Raw genomic sequence first — 22,083 nt, forward strand, 5'->3', positions numbered from 1 at the left:
TTTCAACGCCCCTTTTCTTTCTAACCTTAATTCCATGGGCCAGGTCACTGCAAACATTTTTTATGGCAAATAGTGCCTACTAACTGCACAAAATGCAGCTCCCCACCTCCAACCAGGCCAGAGGTGGAACAACACAAAGGGAAAGTGAAACCAAACCACAGGTTTGATTTTGGTCCATTGCTTCTTTTTTAGAAGATCCATGAATATTTATAATCCAGGACCTTAGAGACCATCCCATTTCCTCGTTTCAAAGGTGAGGAGACAGATCCAGAGAGGGCAGTGATGTCCTGAGGTCACACAGCTGGCTGGCAGCACCACTGTCCAGCTCTCCAGGCTCCCAGTCCAGGCACCTTTACTCCACACTGGGCTGTCATTCCTGCTTGGCTCTGTTCCCAAAGCAGAATCTCTGTGGTGTGCAACCCTGTTCTGTCCCAACCCTCCTGGGGCATACACCACACTGTAGTGATCATTTCTTCATTTGTTTGTTTGTTTGTTTGCTTATTGAAGAGGAGGGAAGGGCAGAGAGAGAGAGAGAGAGAGAGAGAGAGAGAGAATCCCAAGCAAGCTCCACACTGTCAGTGTGGAGCCAGACAAGGGTCTGGATCCACCAACCGTAAGATCATGACCTGAGCTGAAATCAAGAGCTGGAGGCTTAACCAACTGAGCCACCCAGGCACCCCTGTAGCAATTATTTCTTCAGGGAGGAGGGAAGGGGCATTGAATTCACAGAAATAAATCCTGCATAGTTTGAAAAGGAAAAAACTCCTGGCCATTATTATTCACCCTTCACACTCTTGAGAATCATTACCAACCCAACAGTAATTCAACCATTAATTCTGAACAGATTCATTAGTGTTTTTTTTAATAGAGTAATCTGAAAGCTGCATCTCAGAGAAAACAGACAGTACTTGTTTTCATTTGGCTAATGCTGCCTGGGCCTCTTGCAGAGAGGCGGAGCTCAGAAAATATTTGCAGAATGAGTGAATTCCTCTGATCATCAACAGAGATCAGAACTGACAGCCAGAAGTCCTCCAATAAATAGTTTTGTCAGTTGCTGTCATGCCCTTGGGGGCTGACATTTGCCCGTCCTGAGCATCTCCTGTCGGTTTCCTGGCAGCAAAGCATAAATGTGAAATGGCTTAGCACACACTCCTTTCAAAACCTTTTGCAGAGAGCATACAAACATGTATTTAATTACCTTTCAGCCTGGAAAGCCTGAAAATTAATTGACATGATTAATTTATGTCTTTGTTTAGGTTTCCCCAGAAACTGACCCTGAGACAAATATTAAAGTGGAAATGGTTTATCTGGAAGTTGGCCGGGGCGGGTGGGGAGTACAAAATACCGGTAGAGAAGGGAACCAACAAAGAACTCATTCTCCAACCAGCAGCCACTGTGGGAGACTGGACTCTGAAGCCACAGGGCTTCTGGGGAACGGTACAGAATACAAGAGAAGGGAAAGGCGAGGAAGCTGGGGTAGTAATACCATCCCCATCAGACATCTGGCATCTGCTAGCAGAGTGACCTTTCAAAGACTTCAGAGAAAGCTCTCCCAGGCAAAGAAGTATGGAATTTGGCAGTGGAATGGAAGCTGGGGAGAACAAACATGTTTCAGCCTGAGGGATAAAGGTGGATGCCATCAGCATCTGCTACCATTTATCTGCTAACTCCTCCTAGTTTTAAATCAATAAAAGCTTATAAAGAGGTTATGGCTAGGTTCTCTCCAGCCACAGTCATGGATGTCAGGAACTTTGGCGGTCCAGTTTTTGGAACTTCTCAAATTGTATAACTCCATGTTTGGGGAGATCAGTTTGGTCCAGAAAATTTCTGGAGGGTCTTGCAGCCTGGCCCTTCCTTTGGTTTATTGTGGTTACCCACCTCAAGGTATTTGAGGATGTTCAGGGAACCACAGACAGCATGCCATACCACCCTCCAGACCTCCTGGCTAGCCATGGAATATGTCCCCCAGTCTGCAGCCCACAGGCCACCTTGGGAATATGGGGGGGCCACTATCATGCACCTCTTTCCTAGCATTCCTAATCTGAGATTTTCCATTCTGGAGCAAGCAAGACAGGCTCTGTTTTGCCTTCTTAACCACCCCCCTGGGGTCTCCACACCCTCACTCCTGGAAGCCTCATCCCTGCCCCTTGTTCACTGCAGCGGGAGGATATGGGCAATAACCAAAGGCTTACTCAATTACCAGCACAAGCTGGTGGGGTGGGGTGGGAGGTGCCACTGAGAGAGAACTCAGCTTCCTATTAATAGCTCCTGGGGGCCAGGAACCCCACAGCAAATGCTCCCACGCTACCTATTCTGATGGTGGTCTGCACTCGCCTCAGATCAGTTCAAGGCATTTGTGGTCAGGAACTTCATTGGAGCTCTAACCATCATGCCTCCCACAGTCAGGATGACAGATTGTGGAGACAGTAGAGAATGAAGAGAGGTGAACAGATTGAGATGAATTGTGAGGTTTCTGGTTATTGATGGTCTTAGGGCTGGAAGACACATTAGCAACTGACTAGAGCAGTGCCCTCTAATAGAAATTTCTGCAAAGATGGAACCGTTGTTGTATAATCTGTACATCTTTCCAGTATGGCAGCTACAGGCCACCTGTGCTTACTATGCTCTTGGAATGTGCCTCATACAACTGAGAAGCTGAACTTAAAAAAAAAAATTTTTAACATTTATTCATTTTTGAGAGACAGAGCGCCAGTGGGGTAGGAGCAGAGAGAGAGGGAGACAGAATCTGAAGCAGGCTCCTGGCTCTGAGCTGTCAGCACAGAGCCCGATGTGGGGCTTGAACTCACTGACCGCGAGATCATGACCTGAGCTGGAGTTGTGTGCTTAACCGACTGAGCCACCCAGGTGCCCCAAGAAGCTGAACTTTTAGTTTTATTTAATGTTTATTTAAATAGCTATGTGTGGCTAGTGGCTATCATATTGGACAACATAGGTCTAGATCTACCCATAGGAGACTAGAAACCTTGGATAACATGTCTCCACATTACCCATATTCACAAATAATAATTTATCCTGAAAGGGCAAATATTTTGTATAGGCTGCCATGTCAACACATTCCCTTTGCTTGCTTGTACAAAAGTGAATATTTTCTAGACTATATGAAATTGGATTGAAATGGGTTTCTGCTAGTCACCTGGAGTCACTGACTCTAGATGGCAAGATAGCCAACTGGGAGAGTCCCTTTGAAGGAGGACAGAAACAGCAGAACCCCTAAGAGCATCTGCAATCTAGGAGACCCTGTGTGTTGATGAGTTGGCTATAATCCTGATGCCTCTTCAGTGAAATAAGCCATGTTTTATTCTGATGCGCTCACTACAAGCACTGAGGGGGAGTGTCACAGGAAGAGCTTTGGGCCCAGCTTGTTTTTCTTTCTTTTTTTTTTTTGATTACTTTTATTTTATTTAAGCATTTTTGATATGTAATACCTTCACTTGCTTCAAAATTCAAAATGTGCGAAATGACATACAGTTCTTTTCTACTGGGTCGGTCAATGTTATCCTTATACTATGAGTCCTTTCAGAGATATTTTATCCACATACAAGGGAATACGTATATATTCTCTTTCTCTTTACACAAATAGTAGTATTCATGCTTTTTAGATGCATGATATTATACCACAGTGGGCAGCAAACTATGGCCCACAGCCAAATCTGACCTACTGCCTGTATTTTGCAAAGAAGCTTTATTGGAACACAGCCATGCTCCTTCATTTACATATTGTCTATGGCTGCATTTGCATACACTAGTAGAGGCGAAAAATTGCATTGGAGGCCATAGGGTCTGTTAAGCCTAAAATATTTACTATCTGGCCTTCTACAGAAAAAAATTCCCAACCCCTGTTCTAGCTAGTGGATATCCCAGGATTTATTTAATGCCCTGCTGATGAATATTAAGGTGGCTTCCAATCTTTTGCTTTTATAAATGAGATGAGTCACTAACTACGTATGTCCCTCACTTCCCAAGATGGAAATGCATCTACTGAATAAATTCCTAGATGTGGAATGGCTGGGTCAAAAATTATGCACATTGGTAATTTTGATAAATGTTGTCGAATTACCCTAGGTAAAGGGTGTAACAATTTACGTTCTCCTCAGAAATGTTTGAGAGTGACCATTTCCCCATATCCTCGCCAATACTGTGAGTTCTCATACCTTGTGATCTTTGTCAATATTATACGTAAAACATGGTTTCTCGGTGCAGTTTTATTTTGCATTTCTCATATTATAAGGTAGGTGGAACATCTCTTTACATGCTGAATTTCAGCCATATTTGCTCTCATGTATACTATCAGATCATACCTTTTACCCATTTTTGTTAGGTCTTGGACTTTTTTTTTTTTTTTTTTTTTTACGTTTATTTATTTTGGGGACAGAGAGAGACAGAGCATGAATGGGGGAGGGGCAGAGAGAGAGGGAGACACAGAATCGGAAACAGGCTCCAGGCTCTGAGCCATCAGCCCAGAGCCCGACACGGGGCTCGAACTCACGGACCGCGAGATCGCGACCTGGCTGAAGTCGGACGCTCAACCGACTGCGCCACCCAGGCGCCCCTTGGACTTTTTTTTTTAATGTTTATTTTTGAGAGAGAGAGACAGACAGAGCATGAGCGAGGGTGGGGCAGAGAGAGAGGGAGCAGGCTCCAGGCTCTGAGTTGTCAGTACAGAGCCCAACACAGGGCTCGAACCCATGAACCAGGAGATCATGACCTGAGCCAAAGTTGGATACTTAACCGACCGAGCCATCCAGGCACCCCAGTCTTGGACTTTTTATTATTGGTTTGTAGTGACTCTTTGTACGTTAGAAAAGTTCATCCTCTCCCTGCAATAAGTTGTAAATGTGTTCTCAGCTTGTCAATTGTCTTTTTACTTAATTTATGGTAGTTCCAGCTAGCTTTCAAAAGGTATTGTTAGCCAGTAAGGCAGGGTTACTAGAGGAGCCAGGAGACCAGGATTTGGTTCCTGTCACTGTGTGGTACAGTAGTGTAGCCTGGCTGGTCTGGCCGGGGGACAGGTCGGGGGAATCAGAGTAGTTGTTAGAAGGGAAAATAAAGAGACCGTCTCATTGAGGTAGGCACTGGCCACTTTCACCTGTTCTTTACCCTACCAAGTATAACATGTATACTGCAGAGGGCACTCCTAGACCCTCACCATCCACACTGTGTTTCCAACCTCATAACTGGTCGACGACCAATATTCGAGTGACTATCTAAATAGAGGATCACCCAACATTGTAAGCTCCTCCTCATACATTCTACCAAGAAATCTTCACTCGCTCACTCACTCAGACTCCATTTGTTAAACACAGACCAGGTGCTTGGTGCTGTGGGCACAAAGTCCCTGGCCCGTCCCTGGCCACCTGATTCTGTGGTCTCGAAATATCTTAGATATTTCTCAGTGGTAGCTCTTCCCCATGAAAAGTATAGGGACCTTGTTTCTAAAATAAGACCCTTGAAAAGATGAAACAGCTCCAATCCCTGAGAAATTAAAGTAGTATGGTTTTCATTCAACACGTGTTAATCTCCAAGAAGAGACAGAGCAGAGGAGTTCCTTCTTAGGAATGGGATGGTCTCCATGAACCAGAAGAAAAATACTATCATTTAGACTTCTCCAACAATTGCTTTAAGAAGGAAAACATACTTTTCATACTTTTACACTCACTGCCAAGCCTCTTCTGCCACTTTCCTCAGCGGGACGTGCTTTACTGATGGCCAAGGGGCCGCAAGACCACAAAGCCACGTGCTCCTCGCTGTGCCCTTTGCCAGTTTCCACTGAGACTGGGAATTGGTCCTATAGCCTTAAGTGAGCAGCTTCAACAGCCAGGTGGCTCTTGTGTAAATTCAAGGAGAAACCTGGCTTAGCCTCGCCAGGCCAGCTCTCCTGCCAACACTGAAGTTTCACCGAGTGAGACACGTATTTCTTTTTAGTTCCCACACAGGAGAACTCATGTCTCAGGTAAGACTGGATAGCATCCAGCCTTCTCCCAAATAAATCCTACATCTGGCTGGATAGGTCAGGGGTGTGTGTGCTGCTTATCAAAAGCTATCCTTAGCTAAATACCATTTATATGACACCGCAGGACTATAAAGTGACTTATAGTCATTATAATAATGATAGCTAATCCTCCTAATGAAAAGGAGATGTGATTTAATTCCACTGCTGGTAGACCCTCCTCTTCTGTAGTCCCTAGAATGTGTCTAGGACACATTGTAGACCTTTAGTAAATGTTGCTGAGCATGTCCTAGGTGTAAAAAACCATGTTAGGTCACCAGGGCAGACAGAGGAGTCAGTGAGAAGTTGTCCACTCACGCAAGGTACCTACAATCTAGTGTGAGGTTGGCTGAGTGCATGTGGGAGGCAATGGAGAGAAAGACCATTCTTCTAGGGGCACCTGGGTGGCTCAGTCGGTTAAGCGTTCAACATCGGCTCCAGTCATGATCTCTCAGTTCGTGAGTTCGAGCCCCACATCGGGCTCTGTACTGATAGCTCAGAGCCTGGAGTCTGCTTCAGGTTGTGTGTTTCCCTTTCTCTCTGCTCCTCTCCCACTCGTACTCTGTCTCTGTCTGTCTCTCTCAAAAGTAAATAAAACATTTTTAAAATGAAGAAAAAGACTTCCGCAAGGCAGAATGCAATGTGTCATGAAGGCATTGCCAACAGAGCATTTACCAAGTATCAGCGGTGTTCTGAGCACCTCACAGGCTTGTTCTTATTTCGTGTTCCCATGATGAGATAAGTATTGAAATATTATCCATTTTACAGAGGAGGGAACTAAGGAAGGCCCAGAGAGGTTAGTAACTTACCCAAGAATACACAGTTACAAAGCGGCAGAACTGAGATTCAAACCACACATTCTGACTCCAGTATCAACATTCTTAACAGCTAGGTTGACCTGGACAGATCACATGGGGTGGGAGTGGGGGTGTCTTGATTCATTTTCTTAGAAATGAGCAAGTGACATCTTGTGGAATGTGAGGTTGAGAAGCCTTTGTCTTGAGGGTCCAAAAGGGTATGCCAGACTCTTGTCATGATCTTTCCAAATCATGTTTCTGTGTCCTGCCCCCACATGGGATAAGATTCCTCTGTGATAGAAGATCGGGAACCCCGGTATCTTCAAGGACTCCATTGCTTTCCCTTTCTCCTCGATAGTGAACATAATGAGGTTAGTGTGACCCCGTGAGATCCAAGAGGCTTGAGAGCAAGGCAGTTAGCTGTACTCTGAAGCAGAGCAAGGCTTTTGTAAAGCTGTTTTTCACCAGCTGCAAAAAGAGAGAGCTCCAGTGATTTGCTGAAATCCACACAGCACCTGCTGGGAAAAGGCAGATTGCACATTTCCACGTCTGAGCGCTCATCTTGGATACATGTTCTGCTAAGAACACGCCTGCATAGCAGAGGGCTGGGTTAGGAGATGGCCCTTTTCGCCCTCCATTTGGAGACTCTCAGAGACTTCATTCTGACTCACTCCAAAGCATGCTTGCTGTTCTTTCTCACACCCATCTTACATGTGCAATAACATGCAAAATTTAAAATTTAAAACGATTTTTTTTAATGTTTACTTATTTTTGAAAGAGACAGAGACAGAGCATGAGAGGGTTTGGGGCAGAGAGAGAGGGAGTCACAGAATCCGAAGCAGGCCCCAGGCCCTGAGCTGTCAGCAGCTCCTGACGTGGAGCTCGAACTAACGAGCTGCGAGATCATGACCTGAGCCACTTAAACAACTGAGCCACCAAGGTGCCCCCTTAATTTAAATTAATTTTTTTTTTTTTTTTTTTTTTTTGCCAGGGCACCTGGGTGGCTCAGTTGGTTAAACGTCTAACTTCAGCTCAGGTCATGATCTCACGGTTTGTGAGTTTAAGCTCCACATCAGGCTCTCTGCTGTCAGCACAGGGCCCACTTTGGATCCTCTGTCCCCTTCTCTGCCCCTCCCCCCCCCACACTTGCTCGTTCTCTCTCTCTCTCTCTCAAAAATAAATAAACGCTAAAAAAATTTTTAAGAAATCTTTTGCCAGATTTCAAAATGTCAATATACTCTCCTGTCCCAGAAATATATAGATGGAGTGCAAACATGGGAGCCTTCTCCTGCACAGTAGAGCCAAGATTTCAAGCTGGTTTGAAAGCCTGGGGACCAACATATTTGAATCTCATTACACATCCTAGCAACTGCACTGAGCAACAAAACAGAGCCCTATGTTCCTATCCTCAGGGTCTAGACTGACACACCTACTGTTTGGTCTGTGAGGAGAAATCTGGAAGCATTGGATTGAAATGGAAATAGAAGTAAAGTAATTATTAATCAGAAAGCGTAACTCCAAAAAGCAATTGGAGAGAACAGGTAATACTTTTAGGTGAGTTAAAGCAGTTAACTGTCCCCAAATGAAGGGTAAGTATTACTTGTGGTAAGCTGTTTTGAGAAGGTATTGGGCATGATATAAAATGATACTGAAACCCATAGTAAGCAAGTTAATTTATTTTTCTCTTTCCATATTAATTAAACTGTATAAGAAAGTTTCCATTTGCTGCTGGTAGGTCATTAACACTTCCCCTGTACTTATTTTTTTAAGCTTATTTATTTATTTTGAGACAGAGAGAGAGAGAGAGAGAGAGCACACGCAAGTAGGGGAGGGGCAGAGAGAAGGAGAGAGAATCCCAAGCAGGCTGTGCCCTGTGAGTGCAAAGCCCAACTCAGGGCTTGACCCCGTGAACTGTGAGATCATGACCTGAGCCAAAATCAAGAGTTGAACACTTAATGAGTCACCCAGGTACCCCGACACTTCTCTTACATTATTAATTTCAACTTCCAATGAAGAGAAAGCAGGGTTTGGCACTTAGCAACCTGACAACCAAAATTTGCTCCATTTTTAAAATTTTTTAATGTGATTAATTTTTCAACTATCTTTTGTCTGTGACAAGTGACACAGCTTTAGCAGTTTCTGTAGCAATCTAGAACTTTGCTTCCATGAACCAGGCATCACATGGCAGTTTTTTTATTTTAACTTTATTTATTTTGAGAAAGAGAGGGGCAATCAGGGATCCCACGAACTGTGAAATCGTGACCTGAGCCAAAAATCACATGGGACTTTTAAATGCAGGTTCCCAGGCCAGCTCAGCTCTCCTGAATCAGAATCTACGTTTTCACAAGCCCCCCTAGATGATTCTGATGTGCACAAAATTTGAGAACTTATCTACAGTTTCCATTTTGAACACATTTCTTTATAAAGAAAAAATGAATTGATTTAAATAAAAATTGTTTAAATCAGTATTCAGATATGTGCAAAACCATGCTGCTTGTGGAAACACTTGGATAAAGTGTTCATCCCCTCAAAGACCAGTGTGAAACTCTGAATACAAACCACCTACTGCCTGAGTTGAGAGGAGGGCAGATCATATGGGGGACTATGAGAGCCTGGGCCAGCAGATTCACCCCAGACCCACCCACCTAGGCTTTGAAACTTGCCCTCCAAAGGACCTGATTTCCACCCATCTCCATTTCTTACCCAGGATGTGCTGGTCATGTTTCACACCTGCTCTCTGGAGGGGGTAGACATAAGCATGTGTATTTATGTGCTAGTCAGATTTCACAGTACCATTAAAAAGTAACAGAGAAGTTTCTGTTGATGTTTTCTTTATATAATTTTAGAGATAACATTAATTTTTTTAAAATTTAAATCCAACTTAGTTAACATATAGTATAATAATTTCAGGAATAGAATTTAGTGATTCATCACCTACATATAACCCCCAGTGCTCATCCCAGCAATTGCCCTCCTTAATGCCCATCACCCATTTAGCCCATCTCCCCCACCCAACACCCTGCCAACAACCCTCAGTTTGTTCTCTGTATTCAAGAGTCTCTTAAAGTTTGCCTCCCTCTCTGTTTTTATCTTATTTTCCTTCTCTTCCCCTATGTTCACTTGTTTTGTTTCTTAAATCTCATATATGAGTGAAATCATATTTATCTTTCTCTGACTGACTTATTTCCCTTAGCATAATACACTCTAGTTCCATCCACATTGTTGCAAATGGCAGGATTTCATTCTTTTTGATCACTGAGTAATATTATATTTTGTATATATATATGTAAATATATACACACACACACACACACACACATACACACACACACACACACACACCCCGCAACTTTATCATTCATCAGTCGATGGACATTTGGGCTCTTTCCATACTTTGGCTATTATCAATAATGTTGCCATAAACATTGGGGTGCATGTGCCCCTTAGAATCAGCATTTTTGTATCCTTTGGATAAATACCTAGTAGTGCAATTGCTGGATCGTAGAGTAGTTCTATTTTAAACTTTTTGAGGAAGCTCCATACTGTTTTCCAGAGTGGCTGCACCAGTTTGCATTCCCAGCAGCAGTGTAAAAGGGTTCCTCTTTCTCCACATCCTCGCCAACATCTGCTGTTGCCTGAGTTGTTAATTTTAGCCGTTCTGACAGATGTGAGGTGATAAGAGATAACATAAATTTTAAGATAAAATACTTTGCTTTTCCATTTGCACCTATACCTTCAGTGTGACTTGCCAAAATCTTGCAAAATCTGCCAATTGTTTTTATAATTCTGTCATCAACAATGTCACAAAATCAGATTACAAAATATGCTTGATTATTAATATCCCATTAAGCAAAAAGTCACTCATGTCAAAGATAAATGAGGATAGTTCTCATGAATTTTCGGTTGATATTTCCATTGGCCTTAATGAGTCCTTTCATCAATGATATGAGTAACTTCTTTGCAAATCAGATAATAGTTTGTAAATATTGGGAAAATACTCCCTCTAATGTTTTTGCTACTCCTTTTTTTTAATGTTTATGTATTTTTGAGAGAGACAAAGACAGAGTGTGAGTGGGGGAGGGGCATAGAGAGAGGGAGACACAGAATCGGAAGCAGGCTCCAGGCTCTGAGCTGTTAGCACAGAACCCGATGAGGGGCTCCAACCCCGGAATGTGAGATCATGACCTGAGCTGAAGTCAGATGCTTAACCGACTGAGCCCCCCAGGCGCCCCTGTTTTTGCTATTCTTTTTTTTTTTTAATGTTTATTTATTTTTGAGACAGAGAGAGACAGAGCATGAGCAGGGAAGGGGCAGAGAGAGAGGGAGACACAAAATGTGAAGCAGGCTCCAGGCTCTGAGCTGTCAGCACAGAGCCCGACGCGGGGCTCGAACTCATGAACTGTGAGATCGTGACCTGAGCCAAAGTCCGACGCTTAACCGACTGAGCCACCCAGGCGCTGTTTTTGCTATTCTTAATGCAACGGCTACAGACATGACCCAACTTAAAGTTTAATCTGCATTATTAACATTTCCTTAAGTCTAGATAGTCAGCAAAACAATAATTCAACCCCTGATTTGTGGTGTTTACCAATTTCCATGAGGTAAATACTCTCATGGCTGATTTCAAACTCCTAACTTGATGTAAATGAGCACAGAGTTTGAAAGACATACTCAGAGGTCCATTAAATGTTATTCCCATGACACAGGTACCATCAATATAAAGACCATGGATGGCACAGATAATGATAAAATGTAAACAAATTAGCAAGTGATGTGTTTGGAGTATTTGTTACCATTTTAATAAAACTTAATTAAGTGTAAGTTGATGCGATTTAATTTTTAATGATGGCAGTGTTTACCAACCAGCTTACAAACATCCTGAGAATTTAACACTCAGCTCCTGTGAGGGGTCAGGGGCTGACTCCAGCTCCCGGCTGCCCCTGGCCGCTCTGTGCCCCTGCACCGCCAGACTCCATTTGTCTGCCAGAGCACCACCCTCCCACTGCCCACCCAGCCACACGGCCTACATGGTCAAGTCCCAACCGGAAAGAGACAGAGAAAAATAGGGCAACCCATCGCAGGAGGGCTTGGCAGACCACAAAGATGTTTTAGAGTGGTCCACCTTCACTTTGGGTGAAGGCAACTCTGCTTTCAGGAGTCTTGATGGGTTGTGGAAATGGCAGCACTCAGTACTGGTTAAGAGCACAGGTCTGGCATCTGTCTCTACACTGGAGCCCAGCTCTGCCCTCCTAGGACATACGATTTTGAGTAAATAGCCCAGTCTCTCAGTGCCTCAGTTCCTCATGTAAAATAGGAATACCAATGACACTTGTTTCATAGGGTCATGAAGATTAAGTGAAATAATGGACTTAACCCTGTTAATGAAGCGCTCGGCACAGTTAAGTGCTTAACGCCTATGAGTTATCATTAGTAGTATCCAACCCACAATATCTTTTACAAACTCATTTATTGGCTAATAGTACTCTTTACATATATAGAGAATATATGCTGTCACTATTTGCATGCTTTTAAGGTTCTAAAAGTTTCCACATGCATAACCTGATGGAAGCCTCAGAGTGACCCCTAGAGATAGTCATATGATTATCATTCTCCACTCACTGTCATCTGCATTCTGTGGGTAGGGACGGGGCTCAGAGAGGCTGAATGACAGTCCAGGGACACACAGCCATGCACTGACCAGTCAGAGCTGGGCCCACAGCTTCCATTCTCCTTCAGCTGATCCCAGAATTTTTTTTTTAATGTTTATTTATTTATTTTGAGAGAGAGAACATGAGCAGGGGAAGGGCAGCGAGAGAGAGGGAGAGAGAGAATTCCAAGCAAGCTCCATGCCATCAGCACAGAGCCAAACGCAGGGCTCAAACCCACAATCCGTGAGATCATGACCTGTGCTGAAATCTGGAGGCAACAGAGCCACTCAGGCTCCCAATTCCAGAACTTTCTTTTTTTTTTTTAATTTTTTTTTTAACCTTTATTTATTTTTGAGACGGAGAGAGACAGAGCATGAACGGGGGAGGGTCAGAGAGAGGGAGACAGAATCTGAAGGAGGCTCCAGGCTCTGAGCTGTCAGCACAGAGCCTGACATGGGGCTTGAACCCACAGACCGCGAGATCACGACCTGAGGTGAAGTCAGATGCTTAACCGACTGAGCCACCCAGGCGCCCCTCCCAGACCTTTCTTTAATGGGTGTTTTTGTTGAGGTCTTTATAGCCCTCACACAGAAAGAACTACTCCTGAGATATGAGCCCTCTGACCTGGGTGTTCTTAGTTAGTCAGTTAGATTGGGCTATTTTTGCATAACCCTATAAATAAGTATTCAGATGTAGTAAAAATGGCCAACCCAGCCAGCCAGTAACCTAGGAGAGAAAACAGGTGTTTTCTCCCATATCACTGGCTCAGAGATAACCCTTCGACTACTCTCAGATGAATGAAGGTGACCTCTAGTTTTCCCTGTTCTCCAGCACAAAGAAAAGGGGAGCGATGACCTACTCCACTGAAAGTATGGGGAAGAACCAGACTATGTCCATCTCGCTCAGGGAGAAATTTCGAAACACAGACCTTCCCCCTGTGTTCACAATTGTGGCCAGACTGCTTTTTATGAGGAAACAGGGGCTGTGAGAGAAGTTGGAGTGCTCCTCGTCTGAAGCAGATGTGGGGATAGTTGGCACTACCTTACGGTACTGGACAGAGTTAGAAGTTCTCTGAAGGGCAATTTGGCAACGTTACTCAAAATGATAAATGCATGCCCTTTGACTCAGCAGTTCCACTGCAAGGATTTACCCCCTCGGAGATACGCCCGTGTGGAAAACGAGGGTTATAAAGCCATTCTTCACACCATTGTTTATAACAGGCAAAGACTGGCAACAAAGTGCTCATCGGTGCAAGGGCTTCTAAATAATTAAGGTGCTTCCAAACAAGGCAATACTATGGAGCCGTTTAAAAGAATGTAATTGAGGGGTGCCTGGTGGCTCAGGCGGTTAAGCCTCTGACCTCTGCCTAGGTCGTGATCTCAAGGTTCATGAGTTCCAGCCCCGCGTGACAGCCCCTGCTGACAGCTCAGAGCCTGAAGCCTGCTTCAGATTCTGTGCCTCCATCTCTCTCTTCCCCTTCCCCACTCACACTCTCTCCCTCTCTCTCAAAAATAAACACCCCCCCAAAAAAATTTTTTTAATAAAAGAATGTAATTGATCTATATATACTGGTAGAAAATATTTTCTAAGATAGATTAAGTACCAAAGCAAGAGGATGGGGGATGACCATACCTATTTACTTATAAATATATGGAATATTTCTGGAAAGAGGTATAGGAAACTGGAAACAAGAGAACTAGATAATTAGGGCATAGGGACAAAAGGAGACTTTCTCCTATAAATCCTTCAGAAAAATCTTTTGAATTTTATTCTATTTGCATGCACTATATGTTCAAACTAAGTAAATGCTTGGATACGAATCGGTGGGGGCATCTGTAGAAAAAGGGGGATATTTCAATCTGCCAGCTGTTTGCCCTAAGTGACATGCAGTGGAGTGGTCACTGGGAAGGGCGAGAGGGAAAGCGAGGTTCGGGCTCTCCACGCACCCCTGCTCACGCGGACACCTGACCCTCCACAGCAACAGGCGGAAATGGCCCGCATGGCGCAGACCCAGGAAGAGAAGCTGGCCGCCGCCCTCAGGCTGGAGCTGCACAACACTTCGTGCCAGGTCCAGAGCCTCCAGGCTGAAACGGAATCCTTGCGGGCCCTGGTGAGTGGGCCGGGAGGAGCCTGGCGTTTCTTATGTCAGTTTTAACTCTCAACTGTTGAACCCTAGTCATGTGGGTCAGAGTTTGCAAGAGATTCCCATTTCACAGCATGAGTTTTGAGTCCTGAAAGGGTCGTCTGATACAGAATCACAACAAGAAGAGTAGACGCTGTTAGTGCCCCACCGAAATACCCTACACAAGGCCGCTGCTGTGAGTGATGGCCGCTGATACCCCCAGACGTCCCTCTTCAGGGGCCCCACTTCTCCAGGGAATTGTCCTCGAATAGTAGACACCTGGCCTAGAAGGTTAGGCCCGCCACCCCCACCCCCCCTCAGCCAATGACGGCTGACATGAGGTTTAAAAGTCCAGCCCACTTGCTTCCAAGTGGAGTAGGTTTTACAGTGTAATTCATACTCCAAGCTCTCTGTGGGATCAGGCTGTCCCAGTCTCCTGCTGAGACTACCTCCTGGCTTAGCACCTTCCTCCGCTCTATACTGCTTTCCTTGCCCCCCCTTTTCTTGAGAACAACCCCTTAATTATTTACAGGTACCAGGATCCCTACCTCAGGCTTTGCTTCTGGGGAACCAAACCTAAGACACCTAGTAAGCGCCTCAGACTCACTGGGGTTTGTGGAAAGATCTCTTGCATTATTTATTTATTATTATTATTATTATTGTTATTATTAGATTTGAACCACAAGCCTGTTGTCCACACTGGAGTGCATGAAAGGCGATGGTTCATGCAATCCTTGTGCAGCTGTGGTAGTCTGGACTCCACTGAGGCCCAGGGAGCCCATCTCTCCCATCAGTTTCAAGCCTTGTGGAAGTTCCAGTATTATTGTTAGTGCCCCTCTCTTCTACCATTCCCCATACACTCCCATCTCAGTCTTGCCACCCAAATCAGTTCCGACACCAAACCAGCAGCCCCACCTCCCAAGAAGTTAGCACAAGGATTTATTCTAGCTGATTCCCTCAGAAACAACTTTTTCACTGCCTGTGGCCAAGCTGATCCCATCACCCCCAGCTCCCCTCCTTTACGTCTTCAGTTCACTTGGGTCCATGTCCTCTGGCCAACAAGGTCACATGGTGCCCAGTCAGCTCAGGAAGATGCTCAGTCTTGCCATGCCACAGCACGACACGACACACATCTCACCGCTCCTCTGCTCTCCCACACATCCTGTGATGGGATCTGGGTCAGTGCAAGGGGATGTGAGAAAAGGATTTGAGGTGAGAAAAATCAGGAAACTACAGCTGAGAGCAATGTGACTTTAGCCAAAAAATTGGAAGACATTGCATTATTTACTCAGAGCTATGTGAATTCTATTGTAATCAGTTTTACTCACCTGCCATAACCCTTGATGCTAATGTTAGGGGTGCTGCCCTTTGCCCAACTTGCTTTAAGCACAGTTAAGGGGCTGCCGTTTGTTCCCCAGGTGTTCTTGTGGCTGTCAAAATTGCCACTCTTCCAGTCATAGAAAGTGCCAGGCAAAATGTGGGGGACATACACTCAACCCCACATCATCAAAAAATCCTGGATGAATCGCACCTGAGTAGAGGTGGCTCATCACTCAGCACACATTCCAAACGTGTATTGGCCGCCTCGTGTGTGCTAAGCCCTCCCTGAAGCAGGTCCCAGGGATGCAAACAGGAAGTGGATGGTTCCTGTTGTCTAAAAACTCATAACAGACGGGTAAGAGAAAACCTGTGCGCAAATGACTGAACACAGCAGAGGGTACTGGTTCCCCAAAGCAGGTCCTCCCAGCAGCCTCCATTCTCAGCAAGTCCTAGCCTGCTCTCAACAATGTCCCTCTGCAGATGCTGTCACCACCATGCTGCAGGTAAGATTCAGGTCCCCCAACACCGAGGGCTCTGTCTTCCTTTTCCAAACTCGAAATACCTCTAAAGCTTTATCCATCCTCTCCTCCCTTCAGTAAACTTCACCTGTCCACTGTTGCCCCATCTGGGACATTCCTCTATCTACTGTCCCCTCTCTTCTACATGTTCGGTGGAATTGCCTGGGGGTAAAGCAGAAGGGCTTCCTTTGCCAGACCTTCCAGCACCACCCAGGTTGGGTTTCATTCAGAGACCAGCCCAGATTCCATAGGAAAGGAGATACCCAGGACTCACCCTTTGCTCTCCTACCCTTGAGCCCTTGGACATGTTCTTCCCATGACATGTTCTTCCCATGACTCCCCAGCCTTGCCCACTCTACCTGTCCTCACATACCCTTAGCACAGGTGAAGTGGAAGACCTGCCAGTGCTTCCCAGTGAAGAGCCTAGATCCTGACTCCCACAGCTGGGGTGGTCTCTCCACCTGCCACCCACTCACATTCAGAGCCCTGTGGTTCGTGTGGTATATCAGCTGATCCTCTGATGTCACATTAACTTCTTCAGGGCAGAGACCATGTCTAGTTAGCTTTATGTCCCCAAAGCACTTGGTGAGTGTTCAAAGTGATACCAATAGCAATGAGAGCATACTCACAAGCATTCTGCCCTTAGACCTTCATAGAAACACTGAGAAGTGTGGTGGGCTATGACTGACATCCCATTTTGCAGAAGAGCAAACTGTGGTTCAGGGGTTTGCCCATTAACACGAGTAACAAGTGGAGGACCCAAGCCCTTCTGGCTCTGTTTCTCTACTAGACCACGGTAGGCCTATGGGATTGGGGGTTGGTACCAGACTCTGGAACCTGGAATCCTGACTCTATTCACTAGCTGCGTGACCTCTCTAAGGTTCTGTTTTCTCACTTGCAGAGTGAGGATCTATTTGGGTTATCATAGCTCCCTTCCGTGTTAGTGGCCGAAGACAACAGTAAATCATTTGTTCATTCACTCTGCAATTTAGGTGGAGTCCAGCAGGGACAGCTCTTCTCCGTTCCATGTGGCATCTGCTGGGGCTGGCCCATCCAGGAATGGCTTCAAATCACATGTCTGGTGCCCCAGAGGTGCCTCTTTTTCTCCCTCCATGTGACCTCTCCATGTGGCTGGCTTTGACTTCCTCAAATCATTGCAGTCGTATAGTTGGACATCTGACATGGAAGCGGCTTCCCTCAGAGCGTGAGCACAGAAGCTCCCAGGCCTCTTAACACCTGGACTTGAAAGTCCCTACATATCACTTATACGGAATCCTGTTGGTCTAAGCAGGCACAGACCATCCCAGATCCCACAAGAAGAGAAATAAACACCACCTCTTGATGAGGCAGTGGCAAGGTCACATAGTGAAAGGACATGTAGGATGGAGATAATGATTATAACTGCCTTTGGAAATGTGATCTACCACTGGACCTAACAGTATTTACTTTATAAAGTCATTGGGATGATTAATTAAACAATGCAGGTCAAGCCCTTAGCGCAGTGCCTGACACAGAGTGAGCAGTCGGTATATGTATCTATTATTGATCATCATTGTAAAATTATTATAACCACTGGCAAAGTAATCCCAAGTTGGCATCATCTGATCACCTCACTTAAACCCCATGGTCCTAACTATTGGAACAAATGGGAAGAAAATTCACACCCCCCCAACCAGAAGTCTTAAGAGTAATGACATGCTGGTGGTGCTCAGGACCCAGGACAGGCTGCCTCTGTCCCCTGCTACCTCGAGTAGATCAGAGTTCTGGTCACTGGGCCGTGTGGGCAAGGTTGGGAGCACAGACTAAGCCAGAATAAGTAGCACACTTTCCTGCAGCTTTCAAATACAGCTCTGCTCATTCAGGCATCCCCGTTATCCTCAGTCTGAGCACCCTGCACACACAAGGCCACCATGGCTCATATACGTCTCAGACAGCCACGCTGGAGACACTTTCAGTCCCCTTTGCCAACAAGGCCCTATTTATATTGGCAGCCAGACACCAATGATGGTGCTTAAAGCCTACTGAGCTCTGTGTTCAGTCAACTCAAACCAGGAATAGGATTCAAGGCCAGAAATCACATAAGGTCACTATTTTACTTTCTGGAGGGCTTAGCAGTTCAAGGAAGTCCCTTCAAATCTCCAGAGACTGGGGAATAAGTTTGGTTCTGTGACCTCATTTTGCTTGCTGGTGTTGTGTGGCTGAGGGGGCCAGAGTTAGGAGATGTGCATCAGTGGCCTGATTGCCATCATCCAAGCCCAAGTGTCTCTGGGAGGACCAGGCCAGGATTTCAGGGACTTAGGTGGGGAAGCTGGACTGTGACTCTAAGGGTGGGATGGAAGAGACAGAAGACCTCTGATAGGGGTTCCTATGAACCCACCTTGGGCAATGGGTCCTAAGTCATCAGAGAAAACCCCAGGCCACATGGAGAAGTCACCCATGAACATGGAGCAGAAACTGTAGACAGATGATCCAAACATGATTCCATAAAAGGTTTTTCCAAATAACAGGTGTTACAGGTCCAACATCAACAATAAACACTACAAACCAAGCAATTTCCTGATAAACAAAGGGAGAAAACCCAGTGTGGAACAAGTGATTCTCAATGTGCAGGTGGCCATTTCTGCATCCTCATTGCTATGGAGCGGTTCTCAGATCTCACCAAAATAATAACCCTAGACCAGATACTGATCTAGATTTATTTTCTATTAGTCACATTTTTGCCACCTGTAAATGTACCTAGGATGGGAATCTGGTTTAATATCCTCATATCCAATGGAATTAAGATAGTTTAAATAAGATAATAGTGGCCCCTGCTTAACAGGAGCCATGATTCAAGATGGCATCATGGCCAACAATCCTCCATTTCAACCACAGTCATCAAAAAGGTATGAAAAATCTCCTCCTAGGGAAGAGAAACAACAGAAAGTTGCTTCATCGAGATTTTATTCAATCCAATTTGAAAAGATATTTATCTGTTCTTATGTGTTGTATAAAAAGTCAGATGCTAAATTATAAGTACACCATAATTACAACTATTAAAAAATGTTAAAGACAGACGCATGCAGTTTTCTAAAGGTGTTTATTGGTCAGCCCTATGGTCTGCAACACTTGGTATATGGGAGACAGGTAGGGCAATAAGTGTAACCATAGTGCTGTCATCCTGGGCAACACACCCAGATGAGCACCTACTCTGTGCCAGCCTCTGTCTTATCACTGGGGTTACAGAAATTTCATTTCTGCTCACTCTCCGGTAGGGGAGACATGCCCCTAAGAAGCTCAGCCCACTATTACAAGTTCAAGGGCATGCATGTACTTGGGCAGCTGTGGAAACCCAGAGGAGGTAGCCCTAACCCAGCCTTGGGGGGGGAGGGAGGGGATGGGGTGAGAGACTATCAAGGAAGTCTTCCTGGGGGAGGTGACCCCTGAGCTTGGACTTGGGGATGAGTAAGAATGATCCAGATGAGACGGAAGAAGAGATACAAACCCAGATTTGGACTTCAGGCAGAGCACTATGTATGGCTGCTCTGTGGGGAATGCAAAAGCAGGAGGCTAGAGACCAGGAGACCAGCTGCAGGCTACTGAGGTTACCCCAGGGGAGCAGTGATAAGCATCCATCCTGGGCACCTGTGGCTGGTGGGGAGTGAGCACGAATGTGAAAATTTTTCAGAATATACAAGAGGTAGAATTCACTGATGATGAACTGGGGAGGGAGGGAAGACTAGGGACATGCCTTTCTTTCCCTGGTTTCTAGTCCATGTGAGTTCACCAGCTGAAGCACAGAATAGGAGAGGCAAGCATGTTCAGAAGGAAGCCGGTGGCTCCATTGTGGACACCTTGATTTGAGATGCCCATGGATTGTATATATTTACAGTAAGAAGTTCAGGAGCAGGTTTGTGCTCGGGGGAGAGGTCTGTGCTGGAAATATCAATGCAGGAGTCACCGGGAGAGAGACAACTAAAATCATGAGTGTGGCAGAGACCAACCAACACAGACAGGAGAAGCACAGCTCAGAGAGAAACAGACTCAGGAGAGGGTGGTGGGGTGCCCACAGAGAGGGGACAGCAAGGAGAAGAGAACTTAGCCAAGGTGTGATAGTAACACACTAAAGAAAAAATGCTGAGTGTGTAAAGGCCAGAGATGCTCATGCTAACTCTGGCAATGTGGGCAAGAATGCTGGAGGAAAAGGCTTTTTAGCTTAAAAATGGATGGGGTTTCAGCAGTGGAGGAGGAAAAGGCCCCCCAGGGAGTGAGAAATCAGGGGCAGAAAGACCCAGAGGCAGTTCAGAGAGCAAGATTTCTTTGAAAACCACCTGCAAACTGCCTCCCCCTTGTGTGCCTGTGTGTCAATTTCTCACTCTCGTTTTTTTTTCCCCCTCATTATTCTCCTGACTCTTTCATTCTGTCTCATCACTATACCTCATCTTTCTCCCTCTCCTTCCCCTCTTCTCTTTCTTCCTCCCCCCACCCCCCATCAGAAGGCTCAGTGAATCAGACCAAACAAGAGTCTGGCCTCCCCAGGAAGAGTCATCATTTCCCCCGGGGAGCCAGCGAAGCCATTGTCCTGGGAGAAATGGACAGCCCGGGCCCATGCCAGCCCCTCCCACAGCTCCACCCACCTCCCTCTCCAAGGGCCCTGCCTGCGGCCTCGGGTTCGGACCCGCGTTCTCTCTTTGGCAGAAACGAGGCCTGGAGAACACCCTGCACGACGCCAAGCACTGGCACGACATCGAGCTGCAGAACCTGGGCGCCGTGGTGAGCAGGCTGGAGGCGGAGCTCAGGGAGACGCGCTCAGAGGCGGAGCAGCAGCAGCAGGCTCGAGAGCATCTGCTGGCGCACAAAGCCCAGCTGCAGAGGGACGTGGCGTCCTACCACGCCCTGCTGGACAGGGAGGAGAGCTGGTAAGCCCCCGTCTTCCCGATTCCCGTGAGTGACAAGAAGACATGCCCATGGGTTTGAAACAAAAAGTTTTTCGAACGCTAGAGAAGTAACTAGGGGAAGGGGCGCCTGGGTGGTGCAGTCAGTTAAGCGTCCAAGTTCAGCTCAGGTCATGATTTCACAGTCTGAGAGTTCGAGCCCCTGGTGGGGCTCTGTGCTGACAGCTCAGAGCCTGGGGCCTGCTTTGGATTCTGTGTCTCCCTCTCTCTCTGCCCTTCCTCCTCCCCCCCCCCCCCCACCATGCTCTGTCTCTCTCTCAAAAATAAAGAAACATTTAAAAAAGGTAGTAAAAAAGAAATCATCCTCAAACTCCCAACACAAACATATACACACACACACGCTCCCACAGCCTAGGTCCCTGAAGGGTTTTTTCTGTTCATATATTCACATAATGCAGGCACGCACGGACACACACACATGCACACAGACATACCTCTATGTGTTCATACATACTGAGTACACACATGATGTCTGTTAGGAATACTTTCAGCTGAATGTAATAGACCCTCATTAGTGGGTCCACAAATCAATGCTCCTGAAACTTTAATGTGCACTTAAAACGCCAAAACCTGGGCATCTTTTATTTTTATTGAAGTATAATTAACATAGTGTTATGTTAGTTTCAGGTGTACAAAATAAGGATTCAACAATCTGTACCTCACTCAGTGCTCATCAAGATAAGTGCACTCCTTAATCCCCATCGCCTATTTCATCCATCCCCCACCCACCTCCCCTC

The 22,083-nt window shown here is 45.7% G+C and overlaps 1 protein-coding gene across 1 annotated transcript in view; it reads left to right on the forward strand.

The window, feature by feature from the left end:
- The window catches only part of BFSP2 (beaded filament structural protein 2), a 68,829-nt gene that overhangs the window by 44,618 nt on the left and 2,128 nt on the right, over positions 1-22,083 (forward strand). The window contains exons 5-6 of the mRNA XM_047874115.1: positions 14,431-14,562; positions 21,090-21,310. Coding sequence (XP_047730071.1) covers positions 14,431-14,562; positions 21,090-21,310 — 353 coding nt within the window. The remainder of the gene's footprint in view (positions 1-14,430; positions 14,563-21,089; positions 21,311-22,083) is intronic.

Source organism: Prionailurus viverrinus, chromosome C2 (assembly GCF_022837055.1).
Source record: "Prionailurus viverrinus isolate Anna chromosome C2, UM_Priviv_1.0, whole genome shotgun sequence".
NCBI classification, from domain to species: domain Eukaryota; kingdom Metazoa; phylum Chordata; class Mammalia; order Carnivora; family Felidae; genus Prionailurus; species Prionailurus viverrinus.